This window comes from Vidua macroura, chromosome 28 (assembly GCF_024509145.1).
Source record: "Vidua macroura isolate BioBank_ID:100142 chromosome 28, ASM2450914v1, whole genome shotgun sequence".
NCBI classification, from domain to species: domain Eukaryota; kingdom Metazoa; phylum Chordata; class Aves; order Passeriformes; family Viduidae; genus Vidua; species Vidua macroura.
The window spans coordinates 3,862,468-3,876,895 of NC_071598.1; the positions used below are offsets into that span (position 1 = coordinate 3,862,468).

General features: G+C 60.1%; 1 protein-coding gene across 1 annotated transcript; it reads right to left on the bottom strand.

The window, feature by feature from the left end:
* Positions 1 to 631: 631 nt before the first annotated feature.
* DBNL (drebrin like) lies at positions 632 to 11,402 on the bottom strand. Its single transcript, XM_054000527.1, has 14 exons — positions 11,309 to 11,402; positions 10,836 to 10,891; positions 8,952 to 9,064; positions 8,685 to 8,759; positions 8,258 to 8,404; positions 7,713 to 7,790; positions 7,049 to 7,200; positions 6,331 to 6,385; positions 5,738 to 5,806; positions 5,535 to 5,637; positions 4,229 to 4,339; positions 3,022 to 3,125; positions 1,951 to 2,056; positions 632 to 1,672 (listed from the first exon to the last, which is right to left on the bottom strand). Exons 1-14 carry the CDS (start codon positions 11,389 to 11,391, stop codon positions 1,533 to 1,535), a joined length of 1,392 nt encoding a protein of 463 aa, XP_053856502.1. The 5' UTR covers positions 11,392 to 11,402; the 3' UTR covers positions 632 to 1,532.
* Positions 11,403 to 14,428: the final 3,026 nt, after the last annotated feature.

Consider the following 14,428-nt stretch of genomic DNA (forward strand, 5'->3'; position numbering starts at 1 on the left):
CACACACTGCACACGAGATCCCACATGGAACATACAAAGAACACACACTGCACATGAGATCCCACATGGCACACACACTGCACATGAGATCACACACGGAACACACACTGCACACAAGATCCCACACCCACATGGGTCACACGCTGCCCACGGACCCTACACATGCCTGGCAGTGCCTGGGGGCTGGCAGTGCCCAGGGCTCCCCGCACATGCACCGCATGCACACAGAGGAAGCACACACTCTGCACACACATTACACACACGTGGCCCCAGCCCAGCCCCCCTGCTTGCAGGGTTGAGGATCAGGCTGCTGTGTGCGCGCCCAGGTGGCCCCTGGGGCACAGGGGGTGATGCTGGGGGTGCGCTGGCTGTCCCCCACCTGCCCGGCCCTGCAGGCTCCCTGGGCCCCGGTGGTGGCAGGGCCACGTGGCAGCTCAGGCCGCCAGGATCGTCACATGCGTGACCCCCCCTCGTCACACGCATGGCCCCCCCAGCCATGACTCACTGTCCAACAATGCTAAGGCCTGCCGGGAGCTGAGGGGGCCCCACCTGCACCTCCCAGTGTCCAGCATTATGGACACCAAACCCCTGGCATTCCTCCCCAGTTCCCACCAGGATCCTGCTACATCCATCACCAAAGAAAAGCCCTTTTATTCTTTCTGGGGAGGGCCTGGGGGGGAGCAGGGAGAAGGAGGAGCTCGGGGGAGGGACTCAGAGAAGCCACCATGTCCCCCAGCACCTGCAAGAGGGGTCGGTGAGCTGGAACCCCCCAACCCTTTCTCTCCTTCTATTCCTAAAGTGACACCGGGGCAGGAAACTCCGAGAGGGAGGGGCTGGGCTGGGCTTTTCCTTGTTCACAGTGAGTTTGGGGGCGGGGAGGGGGGTCCCACGCACTTGGCTGGGCTGGATCTGCGCTGCAGGGGAGGTTATTCACTCCCAGTTCAAATATCCGGAGCATATCTGGGATGAGGGAAGGGAACAGTGGGGAAAGCAGGGAGGAGAACACAGGATCACACGCGGCAAGCTGAGTGTGCTCAGGGTGGTGGGGAACAGGGCCAGGATTCACCTGTCCTGGTCATGTCAGACCCTGCAGGATCCCAAAATTATTCTGATGAACTTTTCCAACGAAATAAAATTGGGAAAGTGGCTTCTCCACTATGGCTGCGGCAGGTCCAAGGTCACGGGGTGGGAGGGAGCACAGGGGGGAGGTAATTTGTTCCCTGAAAATTCCCATGAGGGATTTGTCACGCCCTCCTTCCCATTCCAAAGCCGAGGGAAGAGGGGGAGACCAGCGCTGCGTGCTCAGGGTGGGATAAGACCCTTCCTTCACCCACCCAAGGGCAGCTATGGGGGACAGGGGGGCAGTGCCTGGGGGGCCCCACTGCTGAGGGGCTGGGGAATGGCACTTCAATGAGAGAGAGAGAAACAGAGAAGAAGAAAAAGCCATGTGTCGTTTGGAAGAGTCAGGCAGGAGCTGGGTGGTCTCGGGGTCTGGAGCAGTCCCAGGGCTCTGGAGCCCCCCAGCAGCCCCCCTACTCTATCAGTTCCACGTAATTGGCCGGGAACATCCCGAAGTGGCCGTCGGGGCCGTAGCCGCGCCACCAGCCCTCGTCGATCATCTCGATGTTGGTGATGATGTTCTCAGGATCAAAGGAGATCTCGGTGTCATCAGCTGCAAGTGGACAGAGAGGGGAGCGGGCTCAGAGCACCTGAACCACCCCAGCCCTGGGGCTCCCAAGGGATGTGGAGCTGCTGGAGGGAGTCCATGGAGGTGCTCCAAGGGCTGGAGCCCCTCTGCTCTGGAGCTGGGAATGTTCACCTGGAGCAGAGAAAGCTCCAGGGAAACCTTAGAGCCCCTTCCAGAGCCTGAAGTGGCTCCAAGAGAGCTGGAGAGGGACTTGGGACAAGGGATGGAGGGACAGGACAGGGGCAATGCTCTGAGGGTCTCACCAGCCTGGTAGTCATAGAGTGCCCGGGCACAGAGCCCCTTCCCCGCCAGGTCCAGAGGCTCCTGGTACTCCACCCTGTAGTCATATTTGGCATCGTCCACTTGTTCCTTCAGGAAGGAGAGGAGAGCAGGAATTACCAGGAGAGCAGTGGGAGGGAAGAGAACAACAGTGTCCAGTGCCCAGGAATGTCCATCAGCCCCCGAGGCTTGGGAACCCCTGCCTGGAGGTTCCAGGTGCCCTCTGGAATAAAACCTGGGCTCCAGGGAAGCTGTGCCACATGTCTGCCACAGGAGCAAACCAGCTCTTAGCCAAAGAGCCAAGGGGGCCACGTCTCCACCTGGCTCAACATCAATCCCTGTCCCTTGGGATCCCATCCCAGTGGAAACACCAGAGAGCAGTGGCAGACACCCCTTGGATCCCTCGGGACCCCTGCTGCAGACACAGGCTCATCCCCCAACAGATCGAGCTCCAGCTTCTGAAACGTTTCTGCTGGAGCCTGAGCTGGCTGTGGTTTGCTTTCCTCAAGAAAGGCTGAGGGGATCACTGAGCCCATCTCCTCTAGAATCCTTTGGAACCTGCTGGACCTTTCCAGAATGAGAAAGTGCTTGGAATGCTGATGGTTGCGTGAGCACGGAAGAAACCAGAGGGGCCCCATGGCAGTGCAGCACAACCCCACGAGGAGCCACTGGAGAGCCCTGGAGTGCACCAGGAATGACTGGGATTGCCAGCTCCACTGGTCCACATGTGCAGAGAAGCAGAAGGAGGAGAAAGGGCTTTGGAAGAGGCTGATGGATCCTCTCCCCACAGCGGTTCTGGGATGTGGTGCTGACAACAGCTACAACAGCCCTGGGGTGCAGGAGGGGTCCCAGGGACTCAGCACCAGTGTCTCCCACTGGGAGCACTGGGAAGGGACACAGCAGCACCCCTCTGCCACCCAGGTGCATCCTGAGTACCCCTGAGCTCTGGGGTTTCGCCATTTCCTACGATTTCAGCTCAGGAAAGTGTTCCAGGCTCGTCCTAGGGATAGGACAAGCCACGCTCTCCCACACAGATCTGGGATCCCCAAACTCACCTGGGGGGGCTCCTCGTAGATGGCCATGGGCTCTGGAGGCTCCTCATACAGATTCTCCTCCACATGGGACCCTGGCACACCAGAATTGTATCCAGAGTCTCGTCCTGAGGAGAAACAAGGGATCTGTCACCAAAACCCTGCCCGGTCCCCTCACCTGGCCCAGGCTGGAGTGACACCACGTTCCTGCTGTGAGCTGGGCATCCCCCGGGTCCCCTGTCCAGCCAGGGATGGAGCAAGCAGGACGTTGGGGAGCGATGGAAAGGACAAAGGAGAGATCTACCTCGGACAGGGAAGGGATGAACACAGGGAAGGGATAAACTCGCTCAAGATGGAAAAATTCCCATGGAGGGGAAGGGCTGGAGCAGAGGTCCTGGCCAAGAGCAGCATCTAGTGGTGACAGCAGCCTGGGGACACTGGAGCTGGACCCCAGCACGAACCTGGTTCCCTGCCCACAGCAGGGCAGGCGGAACTAGGTGATCTCTGAGATCCCATCCAAGCCAAACCAATCTGTGATTCCATGATTAAGGAATCATGCCAGCCCTCAGTGCCACACACAGGGAGACCTCTGGGCACAGCCAGCCCTTCCCTGGAATCGCTTCCTCCCCAGACCACTGGGAAGTGCCATGGCAAGGACACCTTCCACTGTCCCAGGTGCTCCCAGCCCCAGTGTCCAGCCTGGCCTTGGGCAGTTCCAGGGATCCAGGGGCAGCCCCAGCTGCTCTGGGCAGCCTGTGCCAGGGCCTGCCCACCCTGCCAGGGAACAATTCCTAATTCCCAATATCCCATCCAGCCCTGCCCTCTGGCAGTGGGAGCCATTCCCTGTGTACCTCAGTGCCACAAGGAAACAATCCAGGCCAGCTCTGGAGCAGGGAAACCCCTGCACGGGGGTGCAGCCACCTCAGCTGGGCAAGCCTGACTATCCAAGCCCCTGTGGCAGGTCTGGAGGGAGGCTGGGGGTGCACAGAGCCAAATTCCAGCCTGAATTCCAGCAGGAGATATCCTCGTCCCTCAGGCACTGAGCCTGCAGCTGAGGACAAGCAGGAACCATCCTCATCCTCAGCATCACACTCAGCCCATGCTGCAGACAAAGCCCAGGGGAAAACCAAACAGAATCTCCATGCCCGGCCTCCAAATGCCAAATTTTGTGAGATCCAGCTGGAAAGAGGAGGAGAAAAGCTTTGGGGAGCGCAGGGAGCCAAGCACATACCTGCTGCAGGCACTGGGGAGGCTGGCGGGGACCCCCAGAGGTCCCGGCTGGGGGAAGCAGGGCTGGGCACCGAGTTCACCTCCTTCTGCAGGAACGGGCTGCACAGCTTCCCTGCCAGAGGAGAGGAGGGGGCTGCAGGAGCTGCTCAGGCAGGGGGCTCCCAGCCTGGCTGTGCACCCACACACTGCTGGGGCACCATCCCAGGCAGGATTTTCCAGCTCTAATCCCGGTTTAGGAGAACAAGTTTGGCAACTGGTTACAGCAGCAGCCAAGGGAAAAATTAAAAAAAAAAAAAAATTAAATTAAAGGATTTTTGTGGAGGAGGAAGAGCTGGAGGGCCCTGCCTCTGGCTCTCCATGGTGACTTTTGGAGCACCCAGAAGTCCACAGACATCAGACTGGGAGGGGATGATGCAAACTGGTTTCTGCCAGTGCATTTCCTGTGGCAGGAGGTGACTGAGCTGGTATCTCCTCATCTCCACCTCCAAACCAAACAAAAGCTGAGGAGGATTCCCAGACAAGCCCTACCAGCACCAAGACTCCTGCCTACCTTTATCTCTGATCAATTCCAGGGCATTTATCTCCCTTTCCTGCATGAAAACCATCAAATCCTAATGAAACACCTCAAAGTCAGTCTCTCCTCATAATGTCTAACCATCAAAAAAAAAAACATTTTCCCAGCGTGGCATTCCCTCCTCTCCCACCCATGGCTTGCCTGCTCAAGGAAGTAGGATTCATGCTCCTATCACCAAGTGAAAGTGATTATTCTGAATTAATTCAAGGTGCTTTGGAGGTGGTTGGGCTGAGGAGGATGAGGAGGAGGAGGAGGAGGAGGTGGAGGTGGAGGTGGCAGAGGCAGTCACCCAGGGGTGTCACGTGCCCATCACAGCTACTTCCTCAGCTGCTCTCAGCTCCGGTTTGCAAACTTCCTGATTTCTATCTGAGAGATCAGATCAGGCTCTTCCAACAGCACAAGGTTCTGCTTGGCTGGGGCAGTGCAAAAATTTGGGTAAAATTTCATTCAGTCAGGATAGATTGCGACAGTGGTGTTAACAGATTGAACTCTAATTTAAAAAAAAACAAAATAACCAAGAACTTTAAGGCTCAGAAGGAGAATCAGAGTTTGGAAATCTGCTGTCTTTGTGATTAAAGCTTGGCTGGAGCCTGACACAGCACAGCAGAGAACATCAGTGTGCTGAGACCTGTCAGCTGCAACCGTGGCCTCGCAACATCGCTGCCCCAGGTGCAGAGAGACCCAGTGGGGCCTGGGACTGCCCCCAGCACCCCCCCGTGTCCCCAGGCCGTACCTGGCTGTGCTGGCAGCCCCGTGTCCCCTGGCCCCACTCTCTCCCTTTGCTTGAAGATGTCGCGGGGGTTGACGGCTCTCTGTGCGATCAGTGTGGCTGCCTCCTGCCCGGGGTGGGGGCACACGGCCAGTCAGGGCCAGCAGCACAGGGGGCAGGGCCGAGGCAGCCCCCCCCATCCCTGGGGATTCGGGGGAGCTGCTCACCTGGGCTTTCTCCACCGACTCACTCCTCCTGACGCCCTTGCGTGCCTCGCACTCCTCGACGCGCTCCTTCTGTGGCGCGGGGCGACACTGGGCAACCAGCCACCCTCCGGCCCTCACCAGCCCCCTCCAACCCCTGCCAGAGCCATCTGCCCCCCCACGTCCCTGCTGCCCCCCTCAGCCCCCTCCGGACCCCAGGAGCTGTGATGGGAGGGGGATGAGGAGGAAACCCTGGATCCGGGAGGGAGACACGGGAATTCTGGGCTGGGAGCAGGGACGCGGTGTCATGGAGTTGTGGAATGGTTTTGGTTGGGAAAACCCTCTGAGAGCATTGGGCACAGCTGCTCCCCAGCACGGTCAGGGCCACCACTGACCCATGTCCCCAACTGCCACATCCACACAGCTGTTACAGCCCCGCAGGAATGAGGATGCCAGCACTGCCCTGGGCAGCTGCGCCAGGGCTGGACAACCCTTCCCATGAAGGAATTCCCCCAGTATCCAACTTAAACCTCCCCCGTGCAATTTGAGGCCATTTCCACTTGCCCTGTCCCCTCCACCATGGATAAACCTCGCCTGGGGCCAACACCAGAGCTCACCCATTGCTGCTGCTCCCTGAGCCTGTTCTCAGCCTCCTGCTGCTGCTGGAGTCTCCTGTGGGGACAAATGGGTTAAAACTGAGGATTTGAGACCTCATCCCACTATTACAGGCCCTTGGGAATAGCACTTAAAGCCATCCCTCATGTTGGTAATGCTCCCCCTCACTTCAGGGCCAGACAAGGTGCTACAGGTCACCCTTGAGGAGAGGAGCAGGAGCTGCTCCAAGAAGTGGGATCATTCCAGGGAAATCTCTTCCTTGGGAATATGGACGTGAGCATCTTTACATGGGAGCTGGGCAGATTTTCATGGAGTCGTCCCTGTGGGGCTTGGAGCTCTCTGGACGTCTGACACCCCAGGAACAGGGGCCACGGGTGCCAGGCAAGAGTTTGGGAAGCAGAAGGGAGAGGAGTCCTGGAGCAGGATCCACGGGCAGGGAAACTCAGGGGTGATGCTGGACGAGCAGCCAAACTCCTTGGGGGTTAGCCAGGGAGATGTTCCCTCCTCAACTGGAGTAAGACCCCCTCATATCTGTTCTCTTAAAGCAGATTTCCTGGGACTGCAGGAATCCCAGCAGCAGGAAACGCATGGAATCCACCACTCCCTAAGGACCAAACTCTGCTGGAGTGGGGGCAGCTCAGAGAGGCAGTGACAGGCACACCCGGCACCACAGGGACCCCAGGGAGCAGGACAGGCTCCGATTCCCAAAACCCCGCTCACTTCTGGGCTTCGATTTCACTGGATCTGGCTTTAAACATCTGCTCCCGGCCCGCCGCCTCCTGTAGCTCCCGCTCGTGCCGCTCGCGCTCCAGCCGCTGCTGCTCCTCCTCCACCCTCCTCTTCTCCTCCAGCCGCCGATTCTCCTCATCCTTCTGAGGGCAGAGGGCACCGAGGCGTGGGCTGCTGAGCTCACAGGGGTAGGGGTCCTGCTGCCAGCGCCTGGAACCCCCTGGCCCTCTGCACCCTGGGGCTGGTGGTGGATCCCAGGGCACTTTTCCAGTCAGGAGGTTCACATGTTCTTGCTTAACCCCATAAAAGCCAAGGTGAAAGGGAAGGAGAGAGGGAGCAGCCCTCGCAGAGTCAAAACCCAGTTTCCTCCCCCAGCTGGGGTTTGCTGGGAGCTGGGAAGGCCAGGAGGGCCAGGGTGCATCCCAGCCCTCCCTCCCCGAGCCCACCCAGCAGCCCTGAGCCAGATCCAGGTGAGATAAAGGAGCAGCACCTTCCCCTTCAGGACTCGGCCCCTCCTCTCGGAGCACCCCAAGGCAGCCGCTCTGGATCCCTGATTCCAGGCAGGACTCCCCAGCTCCCAGACATGGAGTAAGACTGGAGAATAGTCTCCAGCTAAACCCAAACACTTTGTGCTCCGAGGCACACGTTCACTCACCTCTGCTTTGGCCCAGAAATTGTCCTTATTGACCCTCTTGATCTCAGACATCGCGTTCGTCTTCTGGTACACAGAGCCCTGAGCAAGACACAGAGAAACCACCTTTCTTGCATTTTTTTTGGTCAAAAATCAGCCCAAATCAGCACAGTCTGGGACTTCCCTTAGAAGTCCCCATAACCTGATGCTGTGCCCTACAATTTAAAGGAGGGCTGGGTGAGGCCAGCGATGTGCACGTGGCCAAAAGTAGGGAATTGCTGGTCCTGGCACAGGTGGCTGCCCCATCCCTGGAAGTGTCCAAGGCCAGGCTGGATGGGGCTTGGAGCAACCTGGGATAGTGGGAGGTGTCCCTGCCCATGGCAAGGGATGGGACTGGATGGGCTAGAGCCCCTTCAGGCACAGAAGGGGCTCCCTGGACCCTTCCTTTCCCCAGGCTGAACATTCCACTAATGTGCCAATGGCCAGGGTGCCCCTTCCATGATGGGATGAAGGTCCCAGACCTTCCCCACACCCAGAGGCACCCAAAAGCCCTCACAGACTCAACTCACCACAGGAGCCTGGGGCCCCAAGTCCTGGAACTTGCTGCTCTCCTTGTGGAAGCTGTAGTTGGCCCCGGAGGCCTTGGCCACTTTCTCCATGATGAGCTCAGGCTCCACGTCCTCCTCTGCCCGGGCATTGATGGTGACATGAGCCCCCTGAGCAGGAGGAACCAGGACAGGGGTCAGGGGGTCACTCTGGGAGCCCCCAGACCTGCAGGCACCCTGCCCTGGGAGGTCCTGCCTGTGCTCCCAGAGCTCCCAAGGGAAGGAAAGGGCTTCTGCTGAGAAGGAGGAAACATCCAGAGGGATTTTTTGGGCAACTGGTCGACTGGAAGATGTCCCTGAGCGTGGCAGGGGGGTAGAGGGGGATGGTCTCAGGTCCCTCCCACCCAAAGCAGCCAGTGACTGCCTTAGGAAGGCACGAGCAGGGTCAGACCTTCAGGAAGTTGGCCACGGTGCTGACGTGGTTGGCGCAGGCTCCTTTCCGCACATCATTGACACCTTCACCCGTCTGCAAGGAGACACCAGCAGCTCACCTGAGCCCCCCGGCGTGCATCCAGGGCTGCAGCACCTGGACCTGAGCCTGAGCCCCTCAAGGCACTGCAAGGTCTCCCTGGAGCTGTCTCCTCTCCAGGCTGGTCCCCAGCTGTCCCAGCCTGGCTGCAGCTCCCTCCCAGCTGCCACGAGGGCTGTCCCCACTCACCCAGTTGACGAGGACGTATTTGGGCAGCCCAGAGTTGGGATCCTTCACGCGGCAGAAGCCGTACATCACCTTGCCACTGTTGAGCTCCTCCACCATCTCCTCCAGCCCCCCATCTGCCCCGGGAGGAAGGAGAGGGGGTGAGTCCAGCCCGTTCTGTGCATGATGGGAGCAGCCAGACCCATGCCAGCTCTGCTCCCTGGAGATTTTCCCCATTAGGTGCGGGGCTGTGGTAGCTCAGAGAGGCTCGGAGCCTGTGTTTACTCTGTAAACACACAACCTGACCATTTATCACCCACGTGATCACCTGGGAGCCAAGCCCCAGCCTTTGCCCACCCCCTCCCATCCCCAGCAGCCTTCATCACCCAGTTCCTCTTCCTCAGGCCTTCCCAAGCCCCACATGGGCAGATCCTGGATCTCAACCAGGAGAGAGAAGAGGAAGGAGCTGCTCACACTCCCTGATCAATTAGAAGCTTTAATGAGATCAGGCAGCTGCCAGTTTTGTCCACAGGTTCCTGCACAAAACCATGCTCAGAAACACCTCCGTGAGGGGGGGAATGGGGCTGAGGAGTGGTGGAGGAATTGGCTGACCCTTGTTCCTGCTTTGCAAGATGGAAGTAGAGAAGGAACCAAAAGGGAAGCATAGAGCAAGGTCCTGCTGGTGCACCACGGAGAAACTCCTGCCTCAACGCCTCCCTCCCTGTTACACCCACCTAGAGTGGTCTCAGTGCTGCTTTGAGGGCTTGGGAGTGAGCCCCAGAGGGAAAACCCCACACAGGGTTCAGGCAGGGGCAACGGAAAGGGAACAGCATCGCTCCCACTACACCCATAAACTACCAAGAAAGGAGGAAAACCACCAAATATGCACACTCTCATCTCAAAAATATTCTCCCAGACCACAGTTCCTCCTGTGCTGGGTTGGCTGAGCCCTGAAAAGTGGGAGAAGAGCCACTGGTCCTTACCACCCCTGGCAGGAGCAAAGAGACCGACACAGCTCACTCTGTTCTGCAGCATCACCCAGATCATTTCCTTCTCCCTATTAAATATGCATGATTTGGCTCTAAATTTGGCTCCAAACCCGGCAGGAAAGTTGAAGGTTGGAAGTTTGAAGCTGGCTGGTGAGAGCTGGCACAGAGGGAATGCCGGGGGGAGCTCGGGGCACACCCTCTGCAGCTTCCCAAAACTCCCCAAAACCTTCATCTGGGACTCAGCAAGAGTCTTCCTCAACAAAATCCCCCAGCACCAAACCCCTGGCTCCCTGGGCTCCACCACACCCCGTGGAGCATACCAGAAACTTCCACAGGGCTCCACAGGCTGGGAAAAGCACTTGGAAATCAAGGGAGAAGCTAGGGAGGGATGAGAGGATGCAAATCCCAAGCGTGGGGAAACCGGCCTGGATGCGCTGCTTCCTGGAGGCTTCGGCTTCCCAGCCAGGGGTGTTTGGGTGAGAATCAGACAAAAAATAGATAAAAAAGAATTGCAGGAAGAAGGGACTTGGACATGAGGGGCTTTAAGAGCATTGAGTAGGGAGCCCCAGCTGAGTGAATGGCTTTGGAGTATCATGTGGCCCTGCCTAAATCCAGGATCTAAAATACTTCAGGGATGCAAAGAGCAGCCAGGATCCAAACTTTGGATCCCCTGGAAAGGAGGAAAATGGCAGGAAAGGGGAAGCAGAGCTGGCAGTGAGGCTCTGCTCCATATTCCTCACTCCGAAATCCCACCAGACACCCCAACACAGCTCCCAACCCTGTCCCACCACCAAGGGCACCCCAAAACAGCCTCGGAGATTAAACCCCCCTGACATCTCAGGCAGGTACAGTGAGTGAGATGAGCCCTGGAAGCCCCCCAGACCCCTGGAAACAGGGGGATGGTCCCCAGAATCCTCACCTCCGGAGCCGGCCACTCGCAGGTCATTGCTGTTGCCTTCATAGGTGAACAGAGCCCTAAAATTAAGGCAGAAATGGGATTTTTAGCCAGCACAATCCTTATCTGGGATGTTCACACACCCCGGCACCTTCCGAGGTGCAGAGCGCCACAGGGACCTGCCACCCCACAGCCCAGGGACCTCCTGATCCCCCCAGACACCCCCTGAGCCCCCCACCGCCCCTCTCACCCACCCCACATCACCCCAAACACCCCCCATGTCCCCCAAAGCCACCGGCCCAGCTGTACCGTATTTTTCCCAGGCCCTCCCCCCGCTCCCACCCCCCCATCCCCTCCACACCCCCTCGGATGGCCCTGCACCCCCATCCCCCACCCAGACATCCACATCCCCCCGAGCCCTTCCCAGCCCCCGCCTCCCCACCCATCCCCGTCCCCCCTGCCCCGACCGACCCCCGGCCCCGCCGCCCCTCCCGCACCAGTCCGTGCGGCTCCCCGCGGCCACCACGCTCCCGTAGGCCTCCTGCAGCGCCCGCCCGTTCTTGGCCAGGTTCAGCGCCATGGCCGCACCCGCTCCGCCCGCCGGTGCTACCGGCACCGCCCCCCGCCCCGCCCCGCCGGTGCTACCGGCACCGCCCCGCCGGTGCCCCCGGCACCGCCCCCGGCACCGCCCCCGGCACCGCCCTGCCGGTACTACCGGCACTGCCCCCCAGATGCTACCGGCCCCGCCCACGGCCCCGCCCCGCCGGTGCGTCGGCCCCGTGACCCCGCCCCGGAAGCGCACGACCCCGCCCCGGACAGCCCCGCCCTAGCAGGCCACGCCCACTGAACGCTACGCCCCGCCCACGACTAGCAAGACCACGCCCCTAGATTTATAGACCACGCCCTGTATTGCTAGACCACGCCCCCGACCGAGAGAACGCCCCCTCAAATAGCAGAGCCCGCCCCTCATGACAGACCCCGACAGGGAGACCCCCCCTCCGGACAGACAGGCCCCGCCCCCGACGGTAGGCCCCGCCCCCTGTCCCCCATTTCGGGGTCCCTCCGGACCCCCCATCCCCGATGTTCCCGGGGGTCCTCTCTCCCGGGGCGGATCTGGGGTCCCGATCCCGGGCTGGCTCCTGCGGGCCCCGTGCGGGGCAGGTCGGGGTCCCCCGGCCCAGTTCGAGTTTCGAGACTACCGCCCCATGGGGGTCCCGCACCCCCGGTTCTCGGGGACCCCCATCCCGGGACACCCGCTCCTGTTCTCGGGGTCCTCTGCGGCAGCGCAGCCCTGACAGCACCGCCCGCATCCCGCACAGCCCTCCCGCGGCCCCGGGGACAGAAAATCGCCGTTTCCGGGGGTTTCCCTCTTTCCCAGCCTGAGGGGCGGGGGGCTCATCGGGGATGTTTGCGGGTACCGGAGCGCTTCGGAGCCTGGAGCTTTTTGGGGGTGTAAATGCGTCTCAATTTTAGCCTCAGACATCAACATTCTGCCTCTCACCGCCCCGTGGCGATGACCGTCCCGGAAGGGGGGCGGGAGGAGGCCTGGAGGGACACGGGAGGGGACCCGAGGAGGAGGGGTCGGTGCGGGGGAGGGACAGGCGGTGTCCCCAGGAGGTGTTAATGGGACATTAGCGGCTCATTGTGCCCCCGGCCCTCCCCCGCTGCCGGCACCGCGTGGGGAAGGGCCTCTCGGGCCCCCGTTCTGCTCCCCGAGCCTTCCTCCACATTCGGGGTCTCCCTAAAGTTGGGAGAGCAGCAAGGACGGGGAGATGGAAGGGGGGATTCCCCCCAAAAAATCCTGCGGCGTCTCACCCCCCCTTCCCCCGCGGGCTCGGGGGCCACGGGGGGAGCAACGCACCCGTGAGCCACCCCACCACCTTCATGCACCGGGAAAATAACGGGGGCCAAGCTTTCCCTGCCCCGGGAGGGTGAGGTCGGGGTTAAGGAGCAACCCCAGAGCCCCGTTTATCCCCAGAGGTAGTGATGGTCCCCAGTTCCCGGGGAAAAATGTGTCTGGGGGAGTGGGATGGGGTGGGAGATGGAGAATGGAGGGTCCTGGGGTGTCCGAGGGTCCTGAGGCTCCTGAAAGTCCTGGGTGTAAGTCCTGGGGTACCTGAGGGTCCCAGGGTGTCCAGACTTCTTGGGGTGACCAGGGCTGAAGGAACAGCGGAAGGCCCCAGGGTGGTTGAGGGTCCCAAGGCGGCTCAAGGTCCTGGGGTGTCAGACGGTGCCACCTCACACCCCTCACCCCCTCCATCCCATGGACCCCCCGCCCATTTATCTGGCCATCGCCCCCGGAACAGCAGATGTCACCTCCCGGTGGATGAAACCCTTTGAGGAGGCTCTCCTGTGTTTGTAGGACCTACGAAAATGTTGGGAAACACTCCAAAACTGCAAGGCTGCCTTTTTTATGATTTAGGAGGTCATAGGAGGGCAAAGTTTTGGGGCACCCGGGGAGCACTGGGTGGCACGGGACGTTCACCCCTGACATGTTCCCTGCTGGGAACCAGCCACCTCCTCACACCTTCAGGATTCATCCCGTGTTACTTATGGGAAACATGGGCAAAAATAATGCATAAGGTAATTATTTATAATTTTTAGCATCCTGGGACTCACACAGACCCCCGGACTTATCCATACCCCTACTCCATGTGCCCCTAAACAAGGAGCTGTCTGGGAAGAAGGGGCAGATGTGAGCTCCCCATTCAGCACGTGGCTGGAAATGTTAATTAAACACAGGGCAATAAAACATCTGGAGGGCTGGGAGCGGGGAAGAGCCAGCCAGCACGACCCCCCGCAGCTGCCTCCTGCTTTTCCTTGGGAATCTTGGGCAGGGGGGACCGGGGTCACCAGCGATTTCGATGGTACAAAAGCCTTTTCATGAAGTATTTCAGGCAAAGCAACTGAAGAACCTTTGTGGCGCAGAGCGAGGGGCTGCTGGGGGGCGGTGGAGTCTGGTAGCCCCAGGGGTTTGGGGGCTGGAGATTGGGGTTCACGGTCAGGCTGTGGGTGATGGGACCGGACAAAGACAATGGTTTGGAGGTGATGGATTAAGCCCCGTTTGGTGCCACCCCACCAGCCCCGCAAGTGCCTGCCATGGGGGAACGAGCCCGCCCTGTAAAAAAAAAAAAAAAAAAAAAAAAAAAAAAAAAAAGGAAAAAGATTTTTGGATGAGTCTGTCCTGCGGGCTGGCCGGTCCCGTCACGGGAGGACCCCGCTCGCAGTGTGGGGAGGGATGGGCATGTCCCTCTGGGCATTCCTGGCGTGGGGGACAGGAGCACCGGGGTGGGCTGGGGTCACTCAGGTGTGGTGAAACCCATGGGTGGCATGGGGACACCGCGGCAGGCCAGGGTCCAGGGTAGGATGTGGGCTCCTGCCCCATGGAGCACACAAAGGGGGTACATGCACCCCGGCAGCGCAGGAATGGTGCACTGAGGGGCACCCTGGCTTGGATGGGGGCACTCCGGGAGGGTGGAGGCGACTGAACAGGATGGGGGGCAGGGGAGGGAGCACCCAGATAGGAGGGGACACCCTGGGACGGATGGGGGGACCCAGGGCACGATGGGGACACCAGGGCAGGGTAGGAGGAACACGGACAGAATGGAGGGGGGGAC